Source organism: Portunus trituberculatus, chromosome 47 (assembly GCF_017591435.1).
Source record: "Portunus trituberculatus isolate SZX2019 chromosome 47, ASM1759143v1, whole genome shotgun sequence".
Classification (NCBI taxonomy): Eukaryota; Metazoa; Arthropoda; class Malacostraca; order Decapoda; family Portunidae; genus Portunus; species Portunus trituberculatus.
The window spans coordinates 14,077,254-14,088,998 of record NC_059301.1 but is presented as its reverse complement, the minus strand read 5'-3'; the positions used below and the strand labels follow the sequence as shown (position 1 = coordinate 14,088,998).

General features: G+C 40.5%; 2 protein-coding genes across 3 annotated transcripts in view; both read left to right on the top strand.

The window, feature by feature from the left end:
- The first annotated feature begins 415 nt into the window (after positions 1 to 415).
- Positions 416 to 2,520, top strand: LOC123498154 (vegetative cell wall protein gp1-like). The gene is made up of 3 exons (XM_045245324.1): positions 416 to 440; positions 556 to 711; positions 2,228 to 2,520. The coding sequence occupies exons 1-3, from the start codon at positions 416 to 418 to the stop codon at positions 2,518 to 2,520; spliced, it is 474 nt and encodes a 157-aa protein (XP_045101259.1).
- Positions 2,521 to 9,276: 6,756 nt separating this feature from the next.
- The window catches only part of LOC123498044 (putative neural-cadherin 2), a 54,258-nt gene continuing 51,789 nt past the window's right edge, over positions 9,277 to 11,745 (top strand). For both annotated transcript variants that reach the window (XM_045245122.1, XM_045245123.1), the window contains exon 1: positions 9,277 to 9,814. In XM_045245122.1, the coding sequence (XP_045101057.1) occupies positions 9,766 to 9,814 (49 nt within the window). In that variant the 5' untranslated portion in view covers positions 9,277 to 9,765. The remainder of the gene's footprint in view (positions 9,815 to 11,745) is intronic.

Sequence of the window (11,745 nt, the reverse complement as noted above, 5' to 3'; positions counted from 1 at the left end):
TTATTACAGGCTACATGTAGACACACCATTGAAATTGTTCCCTCACACACACACACACACAGACACACACACGCCACTTGACTTCATGAAAATCCACCACAGTACCTCCACTCACATCACACCACCGTAACCACCACATAATACCATACCATACCATACCATACCACACCACTACCACCATAATACCACAACCAGAAACTTCCATAAATGCAACTACCAGGCAAAAACACCAAACCATAGAAATAGTCACTATGCAAATTACATAGGCCTATTATACAAAACACCACCACAACCACAACCATTATTATTACTACTACACACACACACACACACACACACACACACACACACATCTTCCTGCACCAAGCTAAAGCGTCATCAATCGCTACTTAATTAATGTCAGTAAAGTGGTGCCATGGAGGAGCTGAAAGGGCGGGGCGGTGCGGCTTCATCTCACTCCACCCAACCTTTCAGCAAGTGGATCCAATGAATAGTGAATAGTAAGCTTTCAATGATTGTTAACGTACTACTACTGATCCGCCTCCCTCTGTTCAGCATCATCACCACTGCCTTGCGGGAAACCCAGTCGTTTGAAAGGCAAGATTGACCTGAGCCTTGGACGGGTCATTGGTGGAGGCTGTGTCGGCAGTGTCAGCAGCCTCTCCGGGATACTGTTGCCCTCCATCGCCTCCCACACTCCACCAGCTTCAGGTTAGTGAGATATTTCTGCCCAGCTCCTACACACATGAACATCCTGGGTCCATCTGAGAGAAATGAAGGTTTACATTGCGAAACAAAATGCTGTGTCTGCCCTGGTTTCACAAGGCTCTAGATCAGGGGTTCTCAACCTGGGGTACGCGTACCCCCAGGGGCACTTGAGAGGAATTTTTTGGGTACGTGGCAGGTTTCTCAAAATACTTCAGCTTTGAATAACTGCAAATTTATTTTATAGTATACAATGTGGCCTACATGTGCTAGGCTGGATGTGTCCTTCACTAGAACCAGGACACGTTAACAACGTTAACAAGGAAACTCTTGGAGTTATATAACTTGAGAGGAAGCTCTCTTGGATTACAGTTGCCACACAACCTTGCAAACCTATAATATTTATTCCGATTTATTATTTTATGTTATTCACACACACAGTGACTTATTTATCACTATCACTAGTTACAAGTTGCAACTAGCTGGAAGCAACACTAGTTCACTGCCATAATGATCAAGAATTGTCTGATATAGTTCCTTTTTGGTAAATGTATTGAATGTAAGTCACATATAGTGTCTCCCTGTGAGGTACCAGTTCCTATCGACACTACCTCATAGAAACATACTAATATTAATCAAAAATTTTGTGTTCCACATATATAACACAAATTAAACTTAATAAACTAAGTCAATAAACCATGCATGGGTACGTGATCAATACTGAAAGACTTCGAGGGGTACATATTAAGATTAAAAAGGTTGAGAACCCCTGCTCTAGATGATGTACAAAGGGATCAAAGGTGTTATTGTGGTTCTAGCAAGAGATTTACAAGATTTCCATTTCATTAACAAGGGCATATTCTTGAGATTGTGGCCTGTCATCTCTATAACCTGTCAAAGTAATGATGAGAGCTGTGTGTTTCAGAATGTGGACCTAAGTCTCTCTCTCTCTCTCTCTCTCTCTCTCTCTCTCTCTCTCTCTCTCTCTCTCTCTCTCTCTCTCTCTCTCTCTCTCTCTCTCTCTCTCTCTCTCTCTCTCTCTCTCTCTCTCTCTCTCTCTGTCTCGTTCGCTATGTAGCTTGTTGCAGAATGCCTTTCAAAGTAGTTTAAAGAGGAGAGATATAAATGAAAGGATTGGAGTAGAGACCTGTCATCTTCCTTAACTTTGTCCAGTCTTCTGGGTGGATGGATAAATTGGAGGGAAGGATTCATTAAGAAAAAAATATGAAGAAATATCTAGAGACAGTAAAAATTGGATGAAATCTAGAGACCAAAAAATCAGACAGACAAAATTGGGACAAACGCAGTCTACAGGCCTGGCCCATTCCTGGCCAGGCGCTGGCCTCCCTTCCATCCTCCCCACCCGTGGGGCAGCCTCCTGGCCTGGCCCTGGCCGTCCCTCCCTCCTCTCCTCCCGTGAGGCAGCCTCCTGGCCTGGCCCTGGCCGCCCCTCCCTCCTCCCTTTCCACGGGACAGCCTTCTGGCCAGGCCCTGACCGTCCTTCCTTTCTCCCCACTTGTAGGGCAGCCTCCTGGCCTGGCCCTGGCTGCCCCTCCCTCCTCCCCTCCCGTGGGACAACCTCCTGGCTTGGCCCTAGCCGCCCCTCCCTCCTGCTCTCCCGCGGGACAGCCTCCTGGCCTGTCTCTGGCCTCCTCTCCCTTCCCCTCCCAAGGCAGCTCTCCCACCCCTTCCCGGCTGCCTTCACTCCCCCCTCTTCCCTCCCCCATCCCCCACAGGGCAACCGTGTGTCCAGTGGGACAGGCTACCCCACTCAGTCAGGAAAGTACTCCTGCAGGGCGGAGTACGCCACGGTGATCAGGATCAGGGTGTGCTACTACTACTGCTGCTGTTGTTGCTGCTGCTGCTATTGCTGCCGATAATAATGCTGATAGTAGTAGTAAAAGTAGTAGTACCAAGTAGTAGTAGTAGTAGTAGTAGTAGTAGTAGTAGTAGTAGTAGTAGTAGTAGTAGAAGTAGTAACCAAGGAAAACGGAATACACAAAAATATGGAAAAGGAGGAGGAGGAGGAGGAGGAGGAGGAGGAGCCGGCTAAAGACGACGACAACGATGACAAAAAAAAAAAAAAAAAATCGAGGACAAAAAAATGGACAAAAAAGAAAAAAAGATAGAGAACGACAAAGACAACGATGAGGATTAAAATTAGGAGGAGGAGGAGGAGAAAGAGAAGGAGGAAGAGGAGGAGGAGGAGCAAAGCCGAACAAGTGCCTGGTGTTTGTGGAGTGTGACGCAATTTTTTTTTCTAGTGTCATTACTACAATAACGAAGCGTGAAAGGGCAAGGTATCTCTCTCTCTCTCTCTCTCTCTCTCTCTCTCTCTCTCTCTCTCTCGTATTTCAAAATTCAGTATTTTCCTCGTGGTAATTGTGTAATATTTCGTGGTTCTCATTACGAACAATTCAAGTTTTCATGTGCTTATTATCACTTCCATAACTTTACAACGGCTAGGAGTTCCAATAGTTTTCATAGCTAAATAGGAGAAATACTGCAATATTTCCCATAGTTCAGTACACTAAATAGTTACCTTCAGTAATGGCGTAGTAGCTTCCTGTTTGGAAAAACAACGCAAGATTAACCATTTAGACCCGTATCTGAAACACTTTGCATTCTCACCACTCACTCACTGCTTTCCAGAGGCTCCAGTTAAAGATGTTCGTGTCTTTAAGAGTAATCTTATGATTCTGGTGATAGATTGACAAGATTTCTAATTTACTGAAAGAAGAAACTGTCTTGAAAACTCGACTAGTCGTCTCTGTGGTCTTGGAAAATTGTTGTGGTGTGAATATGGACTGTAATATCCCATAATTCAGTACAAAAAAGTAACTCCTTTTAGTAATTGAGTACTGAACATAGAAGACAAATCTCAGGTGGCCTCAGGAATACCTTTTATCTACCACCTTCACTACTCAACTGTTCATATAACTGTAATGAAAATGGTGCGATAGCTTGCTATTTGACCTCCTGTTGCCCCGATGTCGCTATAAGTGTGGTATTTATAAACATGATTCACCGTGGTCGGTTTACACGCCAGTTTGACTCAAAAGAGGAAGACGAAGAAGAGCACAAATATTTCTTGATAATTTTCCTTCTGTTTTTTTTTCCTGCCCCGTCTTTCCCAGCCACTCACTGTCAGTTCCGTCGTTCTCCAGCTGTCACATAACTCTTCTGTTCTTTTAAATGAGTCTGTACCATTTCAGTCTCTTTTTTATCCTCGAAATTGAAGTGATCATTGCTCTCTTAAACTCTCTCCATCCATCCATTGTTTTTATCATTGCCACCACCAATATCAACGCTATCACCACCACCACCACCAATACCACCTCCGCCATCGCCCGAGAGAGAGAGAGAGAGAGAGAGAGAGAGAGAGAGAGAGAGGTGGGGAGTCTGTCAGTGTCGGCCGCTGAGTGAGGTGGGGAAGGTAAGGCGGGCCGAGTGCTATTGTGATCCTGACTCGACCCGCGCTGGTTGTCCGCTCCTCTGCTCTCCTGTTCCTCTTTGGTGTGTCTTTCGCGTTGCTTTCATAATAAGTTTGACCTTGCCACTAGCGCTGCTCATCCCTCCGTTCCCACACCCACGTACTTTTGCTTCTGTTTGTGACGCTTTATGTAAGTTTTACTGTGTTATGAAACTTTATGGCGTTCGTCAGTCAGGAAGTTTGTGCGAAAAAGGTTCACAAGCCCTCCTTCCTTTCTCTCTCTCTCTCTCTCTCTCTCTCTCTCTCTCTCTCTCTCTCTATCTCTCCCAAGACTGTTTTTTTTTTTCAGAAGCGACAGTGATGATTTGTATGGTTTTCAAGGGTGGTTTTAATACTGAATGTGCACAATGTTGTTTTATTTATCACTATAGTCATGGAAACATCGTTAAATGTCGTGTGTTTTTAGAAGCTCCCGAGAAAAAAGCAAAAGTATTTTAGAATAAAGTGAAGTGGTAGTGGTGGTGGTGGTGGTAGTAGTGGTCATGATGATAGACGTGAGAAGATTAAGTATTTTCATTAGTATTTTAAATGTACACAACTTGGAGGAGAATTAAATGAATCAATAACGTAGCCGGAAAAAATGGTCCTCTGTTGTTTAAGGGAAGTTTATTAGGTTATTTGTGCATATGTCTCTAAGATACTGTATTAGCTTCGTATTGACTCAGTACTGACAACCAGATTATTGTCTACCCTAAACATCCACCACCACATTGTTTTTTTTTATACCATGCGGGCTTTTCACGGGAATTTATGGGCTAAAGGGGATACTTTTTAGGGTACCTCCTATCTCAAAGCCCACCCGCTAGGAAACCGTTGCCCTGAGTGAGGAAGCCCAACCCGTCCACGGTCTGAGTGCAGGTTGGGCTTCCTCACTCAGGGCAACGGTTTCCTAGCGGGTGGGCTTTGAGATAGGAGGTACCCTAAAAAGTATCCCCTTTAGCCCATAAATTCCCGTGAAAAGCCCACGTGGTATATTTACCATTTATTTATATTTACTATTTATATTTATTTATTAACAATTTTCCTTCTCTATCTATATATATAAAACTTAACCCCTTTAGTACCAGGACATGTTTTCATATTCGTTCTGGTTACTATTTGGTGATTTTATACAGCTTCAAAAACTTGTGCCGATTAAAATAATGAAGACTGGCCATTAATCTTCAGACCTCGATAACCCTTCATGATGCTAATAATATCGTCTAATCGTACCCAGAACTCAAGATGAAATTGCGTCTCAGTATTGAAGGGGTTAATTTTCTGACCTTCATAGACCATTCCTAATGTCAGTAAAATCGTCTAATCATACCCAAATTCAAGATAAAATTGCATCTCAGTATCGAAGGGGTTAATTTTCTGACCTTCATGGACTGTTCCTATTGTCAATAAAATCGTCTAATCATACTTTAAAGTCCAAAACTCAAGGTAAAAAATGCGTCCCAGTACTGAAGGGATTAATTAACAAAGGAACAAAAAAAAATCATATCCTGTGAATAAAATTTAGATCAGTCGATGAATCAATTTATCATAGCCAGGAATTTCTATATGTGCCTTTAACAAGCCAATCTCTTACCTATAAACTGCTTCTCTGTCCTTCACCTGTTCTGTCTGTCCCGCCATACAATGTGTGCTCGTTTTAGAGTCTATCTGTCTACTGTAAAATTTTAGATCTCTTAAATATTGAAGTCACTTTTATAAATATTTTCGTTGTATTATTTTTTTAGATATTTTTTTCTTGCTCATGTACTTCTCCATCTCCTCCTCCTACTTCTTTTCCTTCTTTCTTTTTTTTCTTTTCTTTCTTTTCCTTATTTGCTCCTAATTTTCCTGCTTCTCTTCCTTCTTTCTTTTTTTATTTTTTCTTCTTTTCTCCTCCTTTTACCTTTTAATTTTTCTCCTCCTCCTCCTCTTCTTCCTCCTCCTGCTTCATTTCACACCTCCATTAATCACTATTTGATATAATTTCCTCAACATTATTAATTTCACCACATTCTTCCTATTTCTTTTATCCTTTTTTTTCTTTGCTTGTAAACTATTCTCCTCTTCCTCCTACGTGTATGTGTGTGTATGTGTGAGTGTACAGCATATGTGCATCAAACTCATTTCACACACAGACACACACACACACACACACACACACACACACACACACACACACACACACACACACACACACACACACACACACACACACACACACACACACACACACACACACATACACACACACACACACGCAAGTAATTTCCCTCACACGAACCACCACCACTACCACTGCTACGTCCACTACCATCACCACCACCACTACCACCACCGCCGTCACTCCCACAAGTCTAATATAACAATAGCATTTCTCCCAAGTCCTCGCATTATTTTTCCCCGGAGGCTTCACAGTGAGGAGGAAGAGGTGGGGGGCCTTTCATTAGCGGGCCACGAGGTATGCATGATTGGGAGCGAGCGCTGTCTGTAATCATGCACATATTGAATGCTGGCGCGGGACAGAATTTTGTGATTTGCATAATTAATTAAGAAACTTTCACGCGGCACAGGAAGGGAATAGAATAGAAGGGAAGGAAGGAGTAAAGGATGGGGAGATGAAGGAATATGTGTGAGAGAGAGAGAGAGAGAGAGAGAGAGAGAGAGAGAGAGAGAGAGAGAGAGAGGAGAGGGGAGAGAATTATTTGTTTGTATTTATCATTAGTCTCTCTCTCTCTCTCTCTCTCTCTCTCTCTCTCTCTCTCTCTCTCTCTCTCTCTCTCTCTTTCCCACCGTCTCTCTGAAAAAAGGGGTCTGACCAGGATTAACAAAGAAAGATAAAGAAAAGACACATATTTGCTCGCTGATTTAAAGTATCTACATATAAGATTAAAGAAAGAAATATAAAGTAACATATGAGAAAAAGCATTTTGAGAGACAATGAGGGTGTTTTCAATAGTGTCTTTATGATAGTAGTAACCATTCAAGACCTTCTCATTATCAATAGGAAACAAACACTTATAGAAACCCAACTAATAATTTGTGTGGCCTTGGTTAGTAATTGTGGCGAGAGATCAAAGTATTTTTTATTTAAGAATTTGGATCGATTTGTATATATGTACGTATGTATGTGCACAAAAGATTTATCAATTTTGAAGATGGATGGAGTAATTGTGACGAGGGTGACCACAGTAAGATTTGTGGCTCTTGTTAATCTTAGAAAGGAGGGAAAGAAGGAAGGAAGGAAAGAAGGGATGGAGAGAAGGAAGGAAAGTGGAAAGGAAGGAATGAAAGAAAGAAAGAAGAATGCATCAGTGAAGGAGGAAAGGAAGAAGGGAAGGAAGAAAGGAAAGACAGAGGGAATGAATGAATGAAGGAAGGAAGGAAGGAAAGAAAGAGGGAATGAATGAAGGAAGGAAGGCAGGAAGAAAAGAAAGAAAGAGGAAAGGAATGAATGAAGAAAGGAAGGAAGGAAAGAAAGGGGAATGAATGAAGGAAAGAAGAGCGAAAGAAAGGAAGGAAGGAAAGAAAGAAGGAAAGAAGGAAGGAGACTCATGTTTGACTTATTCTACAAATCACTGTCTTGCATTTGTTAGTATTTATCTGTGTCACCTTGTCCTCCTCCTCCTCCTCCTCCTTCTCTAGGGAGGTGAAGTAGACGTCAACTTGTAAATAACTTAGTGACTCCTGAAGAAATAATGAAGAAGAAACAGAAGGGGACCAGAGAGAGAGAGAGAGAGAGAGAGAGAGAGAGAGAGAGAGAGAGAGATAATTAGACGTCATTTGTATTTTTATGTCAAAAGAACGACGTTGTCAGAGTGGAAGAACATGTATGTGTGTGTGTGTGTGTGTGTGTGTGTGTGTGTGTGTGTGTGTGTGTGTGTGTGTGTGTGTGACATGCAAGCACCATTACCAGTCTACCAGTCACCACCACCACCACCACCACCACCACCACCACCACCACCACCACCACCACCACCACTACTACTACTACTACTACTACTACTACTACTACTACTACTACTAGTGTTACCACAACTACTACCACCACCACCACTACCACTACCGTCACTCGCATAGCAATCTCTCCTAACGCATTCAATAACTACTACCACTATCACCACCATGACTTTCACAACCACCACCACCACCACCACCACTAACCAACCAATACTAAGTCAGTGTGACAGCAACTCTCAGCTCTGAATGTACACTGTCCGTCATTATTATCACACTCCATCAACACAACATCGCAACCACCACCACACCGCCACCACCACCAGCGCCACCACCAGAGAGAGAGAGAGAGAGAGAGAGAGAGAGAGCACATGGTAAGCCAGGGCAGCAAGAAGTAACGGAATATGAACAGAAATAAACACGGATTCTTTTCTTCTTTTCTTCACTCCTCTGATCCTGAAAGTTTGTTCGAGCAACCTGTGTAAGAGAGGACGTTGGCTTTTGACGTTTGCCTAGATTTCCTTTTTTTCTTCTTGTGTGTGTAAAGAACCTTAACGTAAAGATGAAGGGCGTACCAGTTTCGAAAAAGGTGAAACAACATTTTAAACGCAAATATTCTCATTGACTTTAAAAAACATACTAATCTTTTTCTTTTTCTTGTCGTTTTTCTCTGAGATGAATTACTTGGAGTGATTTTTGTCGACTTGCTTTTACTGGTTTTCTCTGTTAAATGTTTTTGGTTGTTATTTCAAAGTGTTGTGAAGAGTGAAGGAACATCTCACTAACGAATAAATTGAATTACTGACTTTATTGAATTAAGGGGTTTGCTTTTCTTCCCCTTTCGCATTAAGAGTTTCAAGGAAGCTTTGAAGTAAAGTTAAGACAGTCATGGGGGAGAGAGAAGGACTAGATTGGAAAGATGATGGACATTTATTAACTTTTACGCTCTTCTTTCCTTTTTTTTTTTCAATTATACCTCTCAAGGCGTCCGAAAAGAGTTAAAGTGGAGCTGAATCTTCCACTGACTTTAAGAAGAATGTTAAAATGTCTTCATTGATTAAGAGATTAACTTTCATGACTCATGCTTTGTTTTTATTTTATAACTTACGCTTTAGTTTTCTTTCCTTTTCTCTTTTAAGGAGTCTGAAAAACGCTAAGGTGAAGCTGAGCCCTCCATCAGTTTCGGGAAGAGTGAAGGAACACTTTTAAAGCGACCAGACTGACTGCACGAGTGACTGGCTAACATCGACGCCGCAAGATCGAGGTCATGTAGCGTCGCCCAGGGAGCAGAAGACAGGAGTTTTCTTAAAGCAACCACATCAAACAGAACGAAAGAGTAAGAGGAGAAAAAACTGATTCCTGTCATTCACACACAAAACCAGACTGAAGTATTGAGTTTAGACATAACAGACAGAACAGTGTGGTAACTAAGAACTAGCATACGAGTGTTGCTGAGAACTGTACAAGGATGGCCCGTAGCAGAAGGTTTACTGAACGGGCTTACCCACCCTGAGAAACCACATTGCCACTACCAACACCTCTGCTACTGCTATCTCACCACAGCTACTTGAGACGTAACTTCTCCTTCACATCCACCATCACCACCACCACCACCACCACCACCTCAGGCAGCAATGGATCCCGGCAAGATCTTTCAAATCATCACCAACAGTACGCTCTTAGGTAAGTGTTGGTGGATTTTATTCTTATCTGTTTTTCTTCAATATTTTTTTCGTTTGTTTATCAGTTTCCACTGCAGTTCACGGGGTGAGAACGTCAATAATATGTGTGTGAGTGTGTAAGTGTGTGGTGTCTTGTTTGGGACGTCACGTGTAGGATTGCCGGCCTGGTATGTGTAGAGAAACATGGGTTTCTGTTTTATAGTCAAGATGTATAGGAGTAGGTGCAAATAAGGTCTATATTTTGTGATGTTTGTGGCCTTATTTTAACTACTTTTACCAGACCATAGTGGAAGTTATTGTGGTTTCTAAGTATGTGTTCATGGCTAGTGATAATCTAAGAAGGAACCTGCAACTCCCATATATTTTTTTCGTTTTCACGCTAATACTGCATAAATTTAGGGTTTCATCTCATCCATACCTTACTTTCATACCCACCATATAATTCCTGAGTCTAATATCACCACACTTTCACACAAATGAGTGGCGCCACACGCGGAGCTCACACACACAAGCAGCCTCACTCATCTCCTCATAAACGCTGATGAGAGGGAACATTTCAAAAGTAGTTTCAGTTATAACTTTTTAGAGATGACTCCCGTATTTCACTCGCCTCATATGAAAGTGCATCATAATTTTCCTGTGTTTTGTGTTCATTACCCACAGCTCTTCATAACCTGGCCTTGGTTTTCCCATTCATTTTTCTCAATCTCCATCTATGTATTTTTTTTTTTCTGGTAGTTACTGTTAGCATATATGGAGAGACTAAAGCATAAGTAAAATGCACAATCTACAATGAAAAAAAGAACAACAAAGTGATAACAGCAGGAAACATTAAATAAAAGCTTACAATTACAAAACACATTCATAAAATAGTGATAAAACTAAGGAAAATACACGATTGCAATGAAGAAGACTGTCCGAGGGAGGGAGGGTGAATGCGAGAGAGAAGGAATTAATGAGAGGACGGTCACCTAAATGGCCCCTTGGGTGACGTACATTCCCCGCTGGTGGTCACGGGCAGTCACCTTTATGAATGACAGAGACTCGTGGAAAAAAGGGAGGAAAATATGGGTTCGGAAAAAAGAGGAAAAAACTGAGACATGCACTGGAAATTAGCTTGTTGTTTATATCTTAACCCTTTCAGTACCATGGCACACTTCCATATTCATTCTGGTTACTATATGCTCGTTTTATACAGCTTCTGAAACTTATGTTGGGGATTAAAATGGTGAAGACTGTGGCTATTAATCTTCTGACCTCCATAAACCCTTGTTAATGTCAATAAAATGCTCTAATCTTACACAAATCTCAAGGTAAAAATGTGCTCCAGTATTGAAGGGGTTAAATATTCCGAGAAGAATATATACATGATATATGTTACATTCATACACAGATGCATACACAAATGCATAAATAGATCAATATACTGGAATTTACTACTGACAGACTTAGAAAAAAGATAAAGGAATTGAAATATACACTGGTAATAAATTTTTGTGTTTATATCGAAAGATTTCAAGTGAAGACAGCCAATATACATTCATATATACATAAAATACCACACTGCCATTATATATGTACCTTGAACCACACATTTATTCACCTATTCTTCTTCTTCTTTTTCTTTTTCTTTTTCTTCTTCTTCTTCTTCTTCTTCTTCTTCTTCTTATTATTATTATTATTATTATTATTATTATTATTATTATTATTATTATTATTATTTATTATTATTATTATTATTATTATTATTATTATTATTATTATTATTATTATTATTATTATTATTATTATTATTATTATTATTATTATTATTATTATTATTATTATTATTATTATTATTATTATTATTATTATTATTATTATTATTATTATTATTATTATTATTATTATTATTATTATTATTATTATTATTATTATTATTATTATTATCAT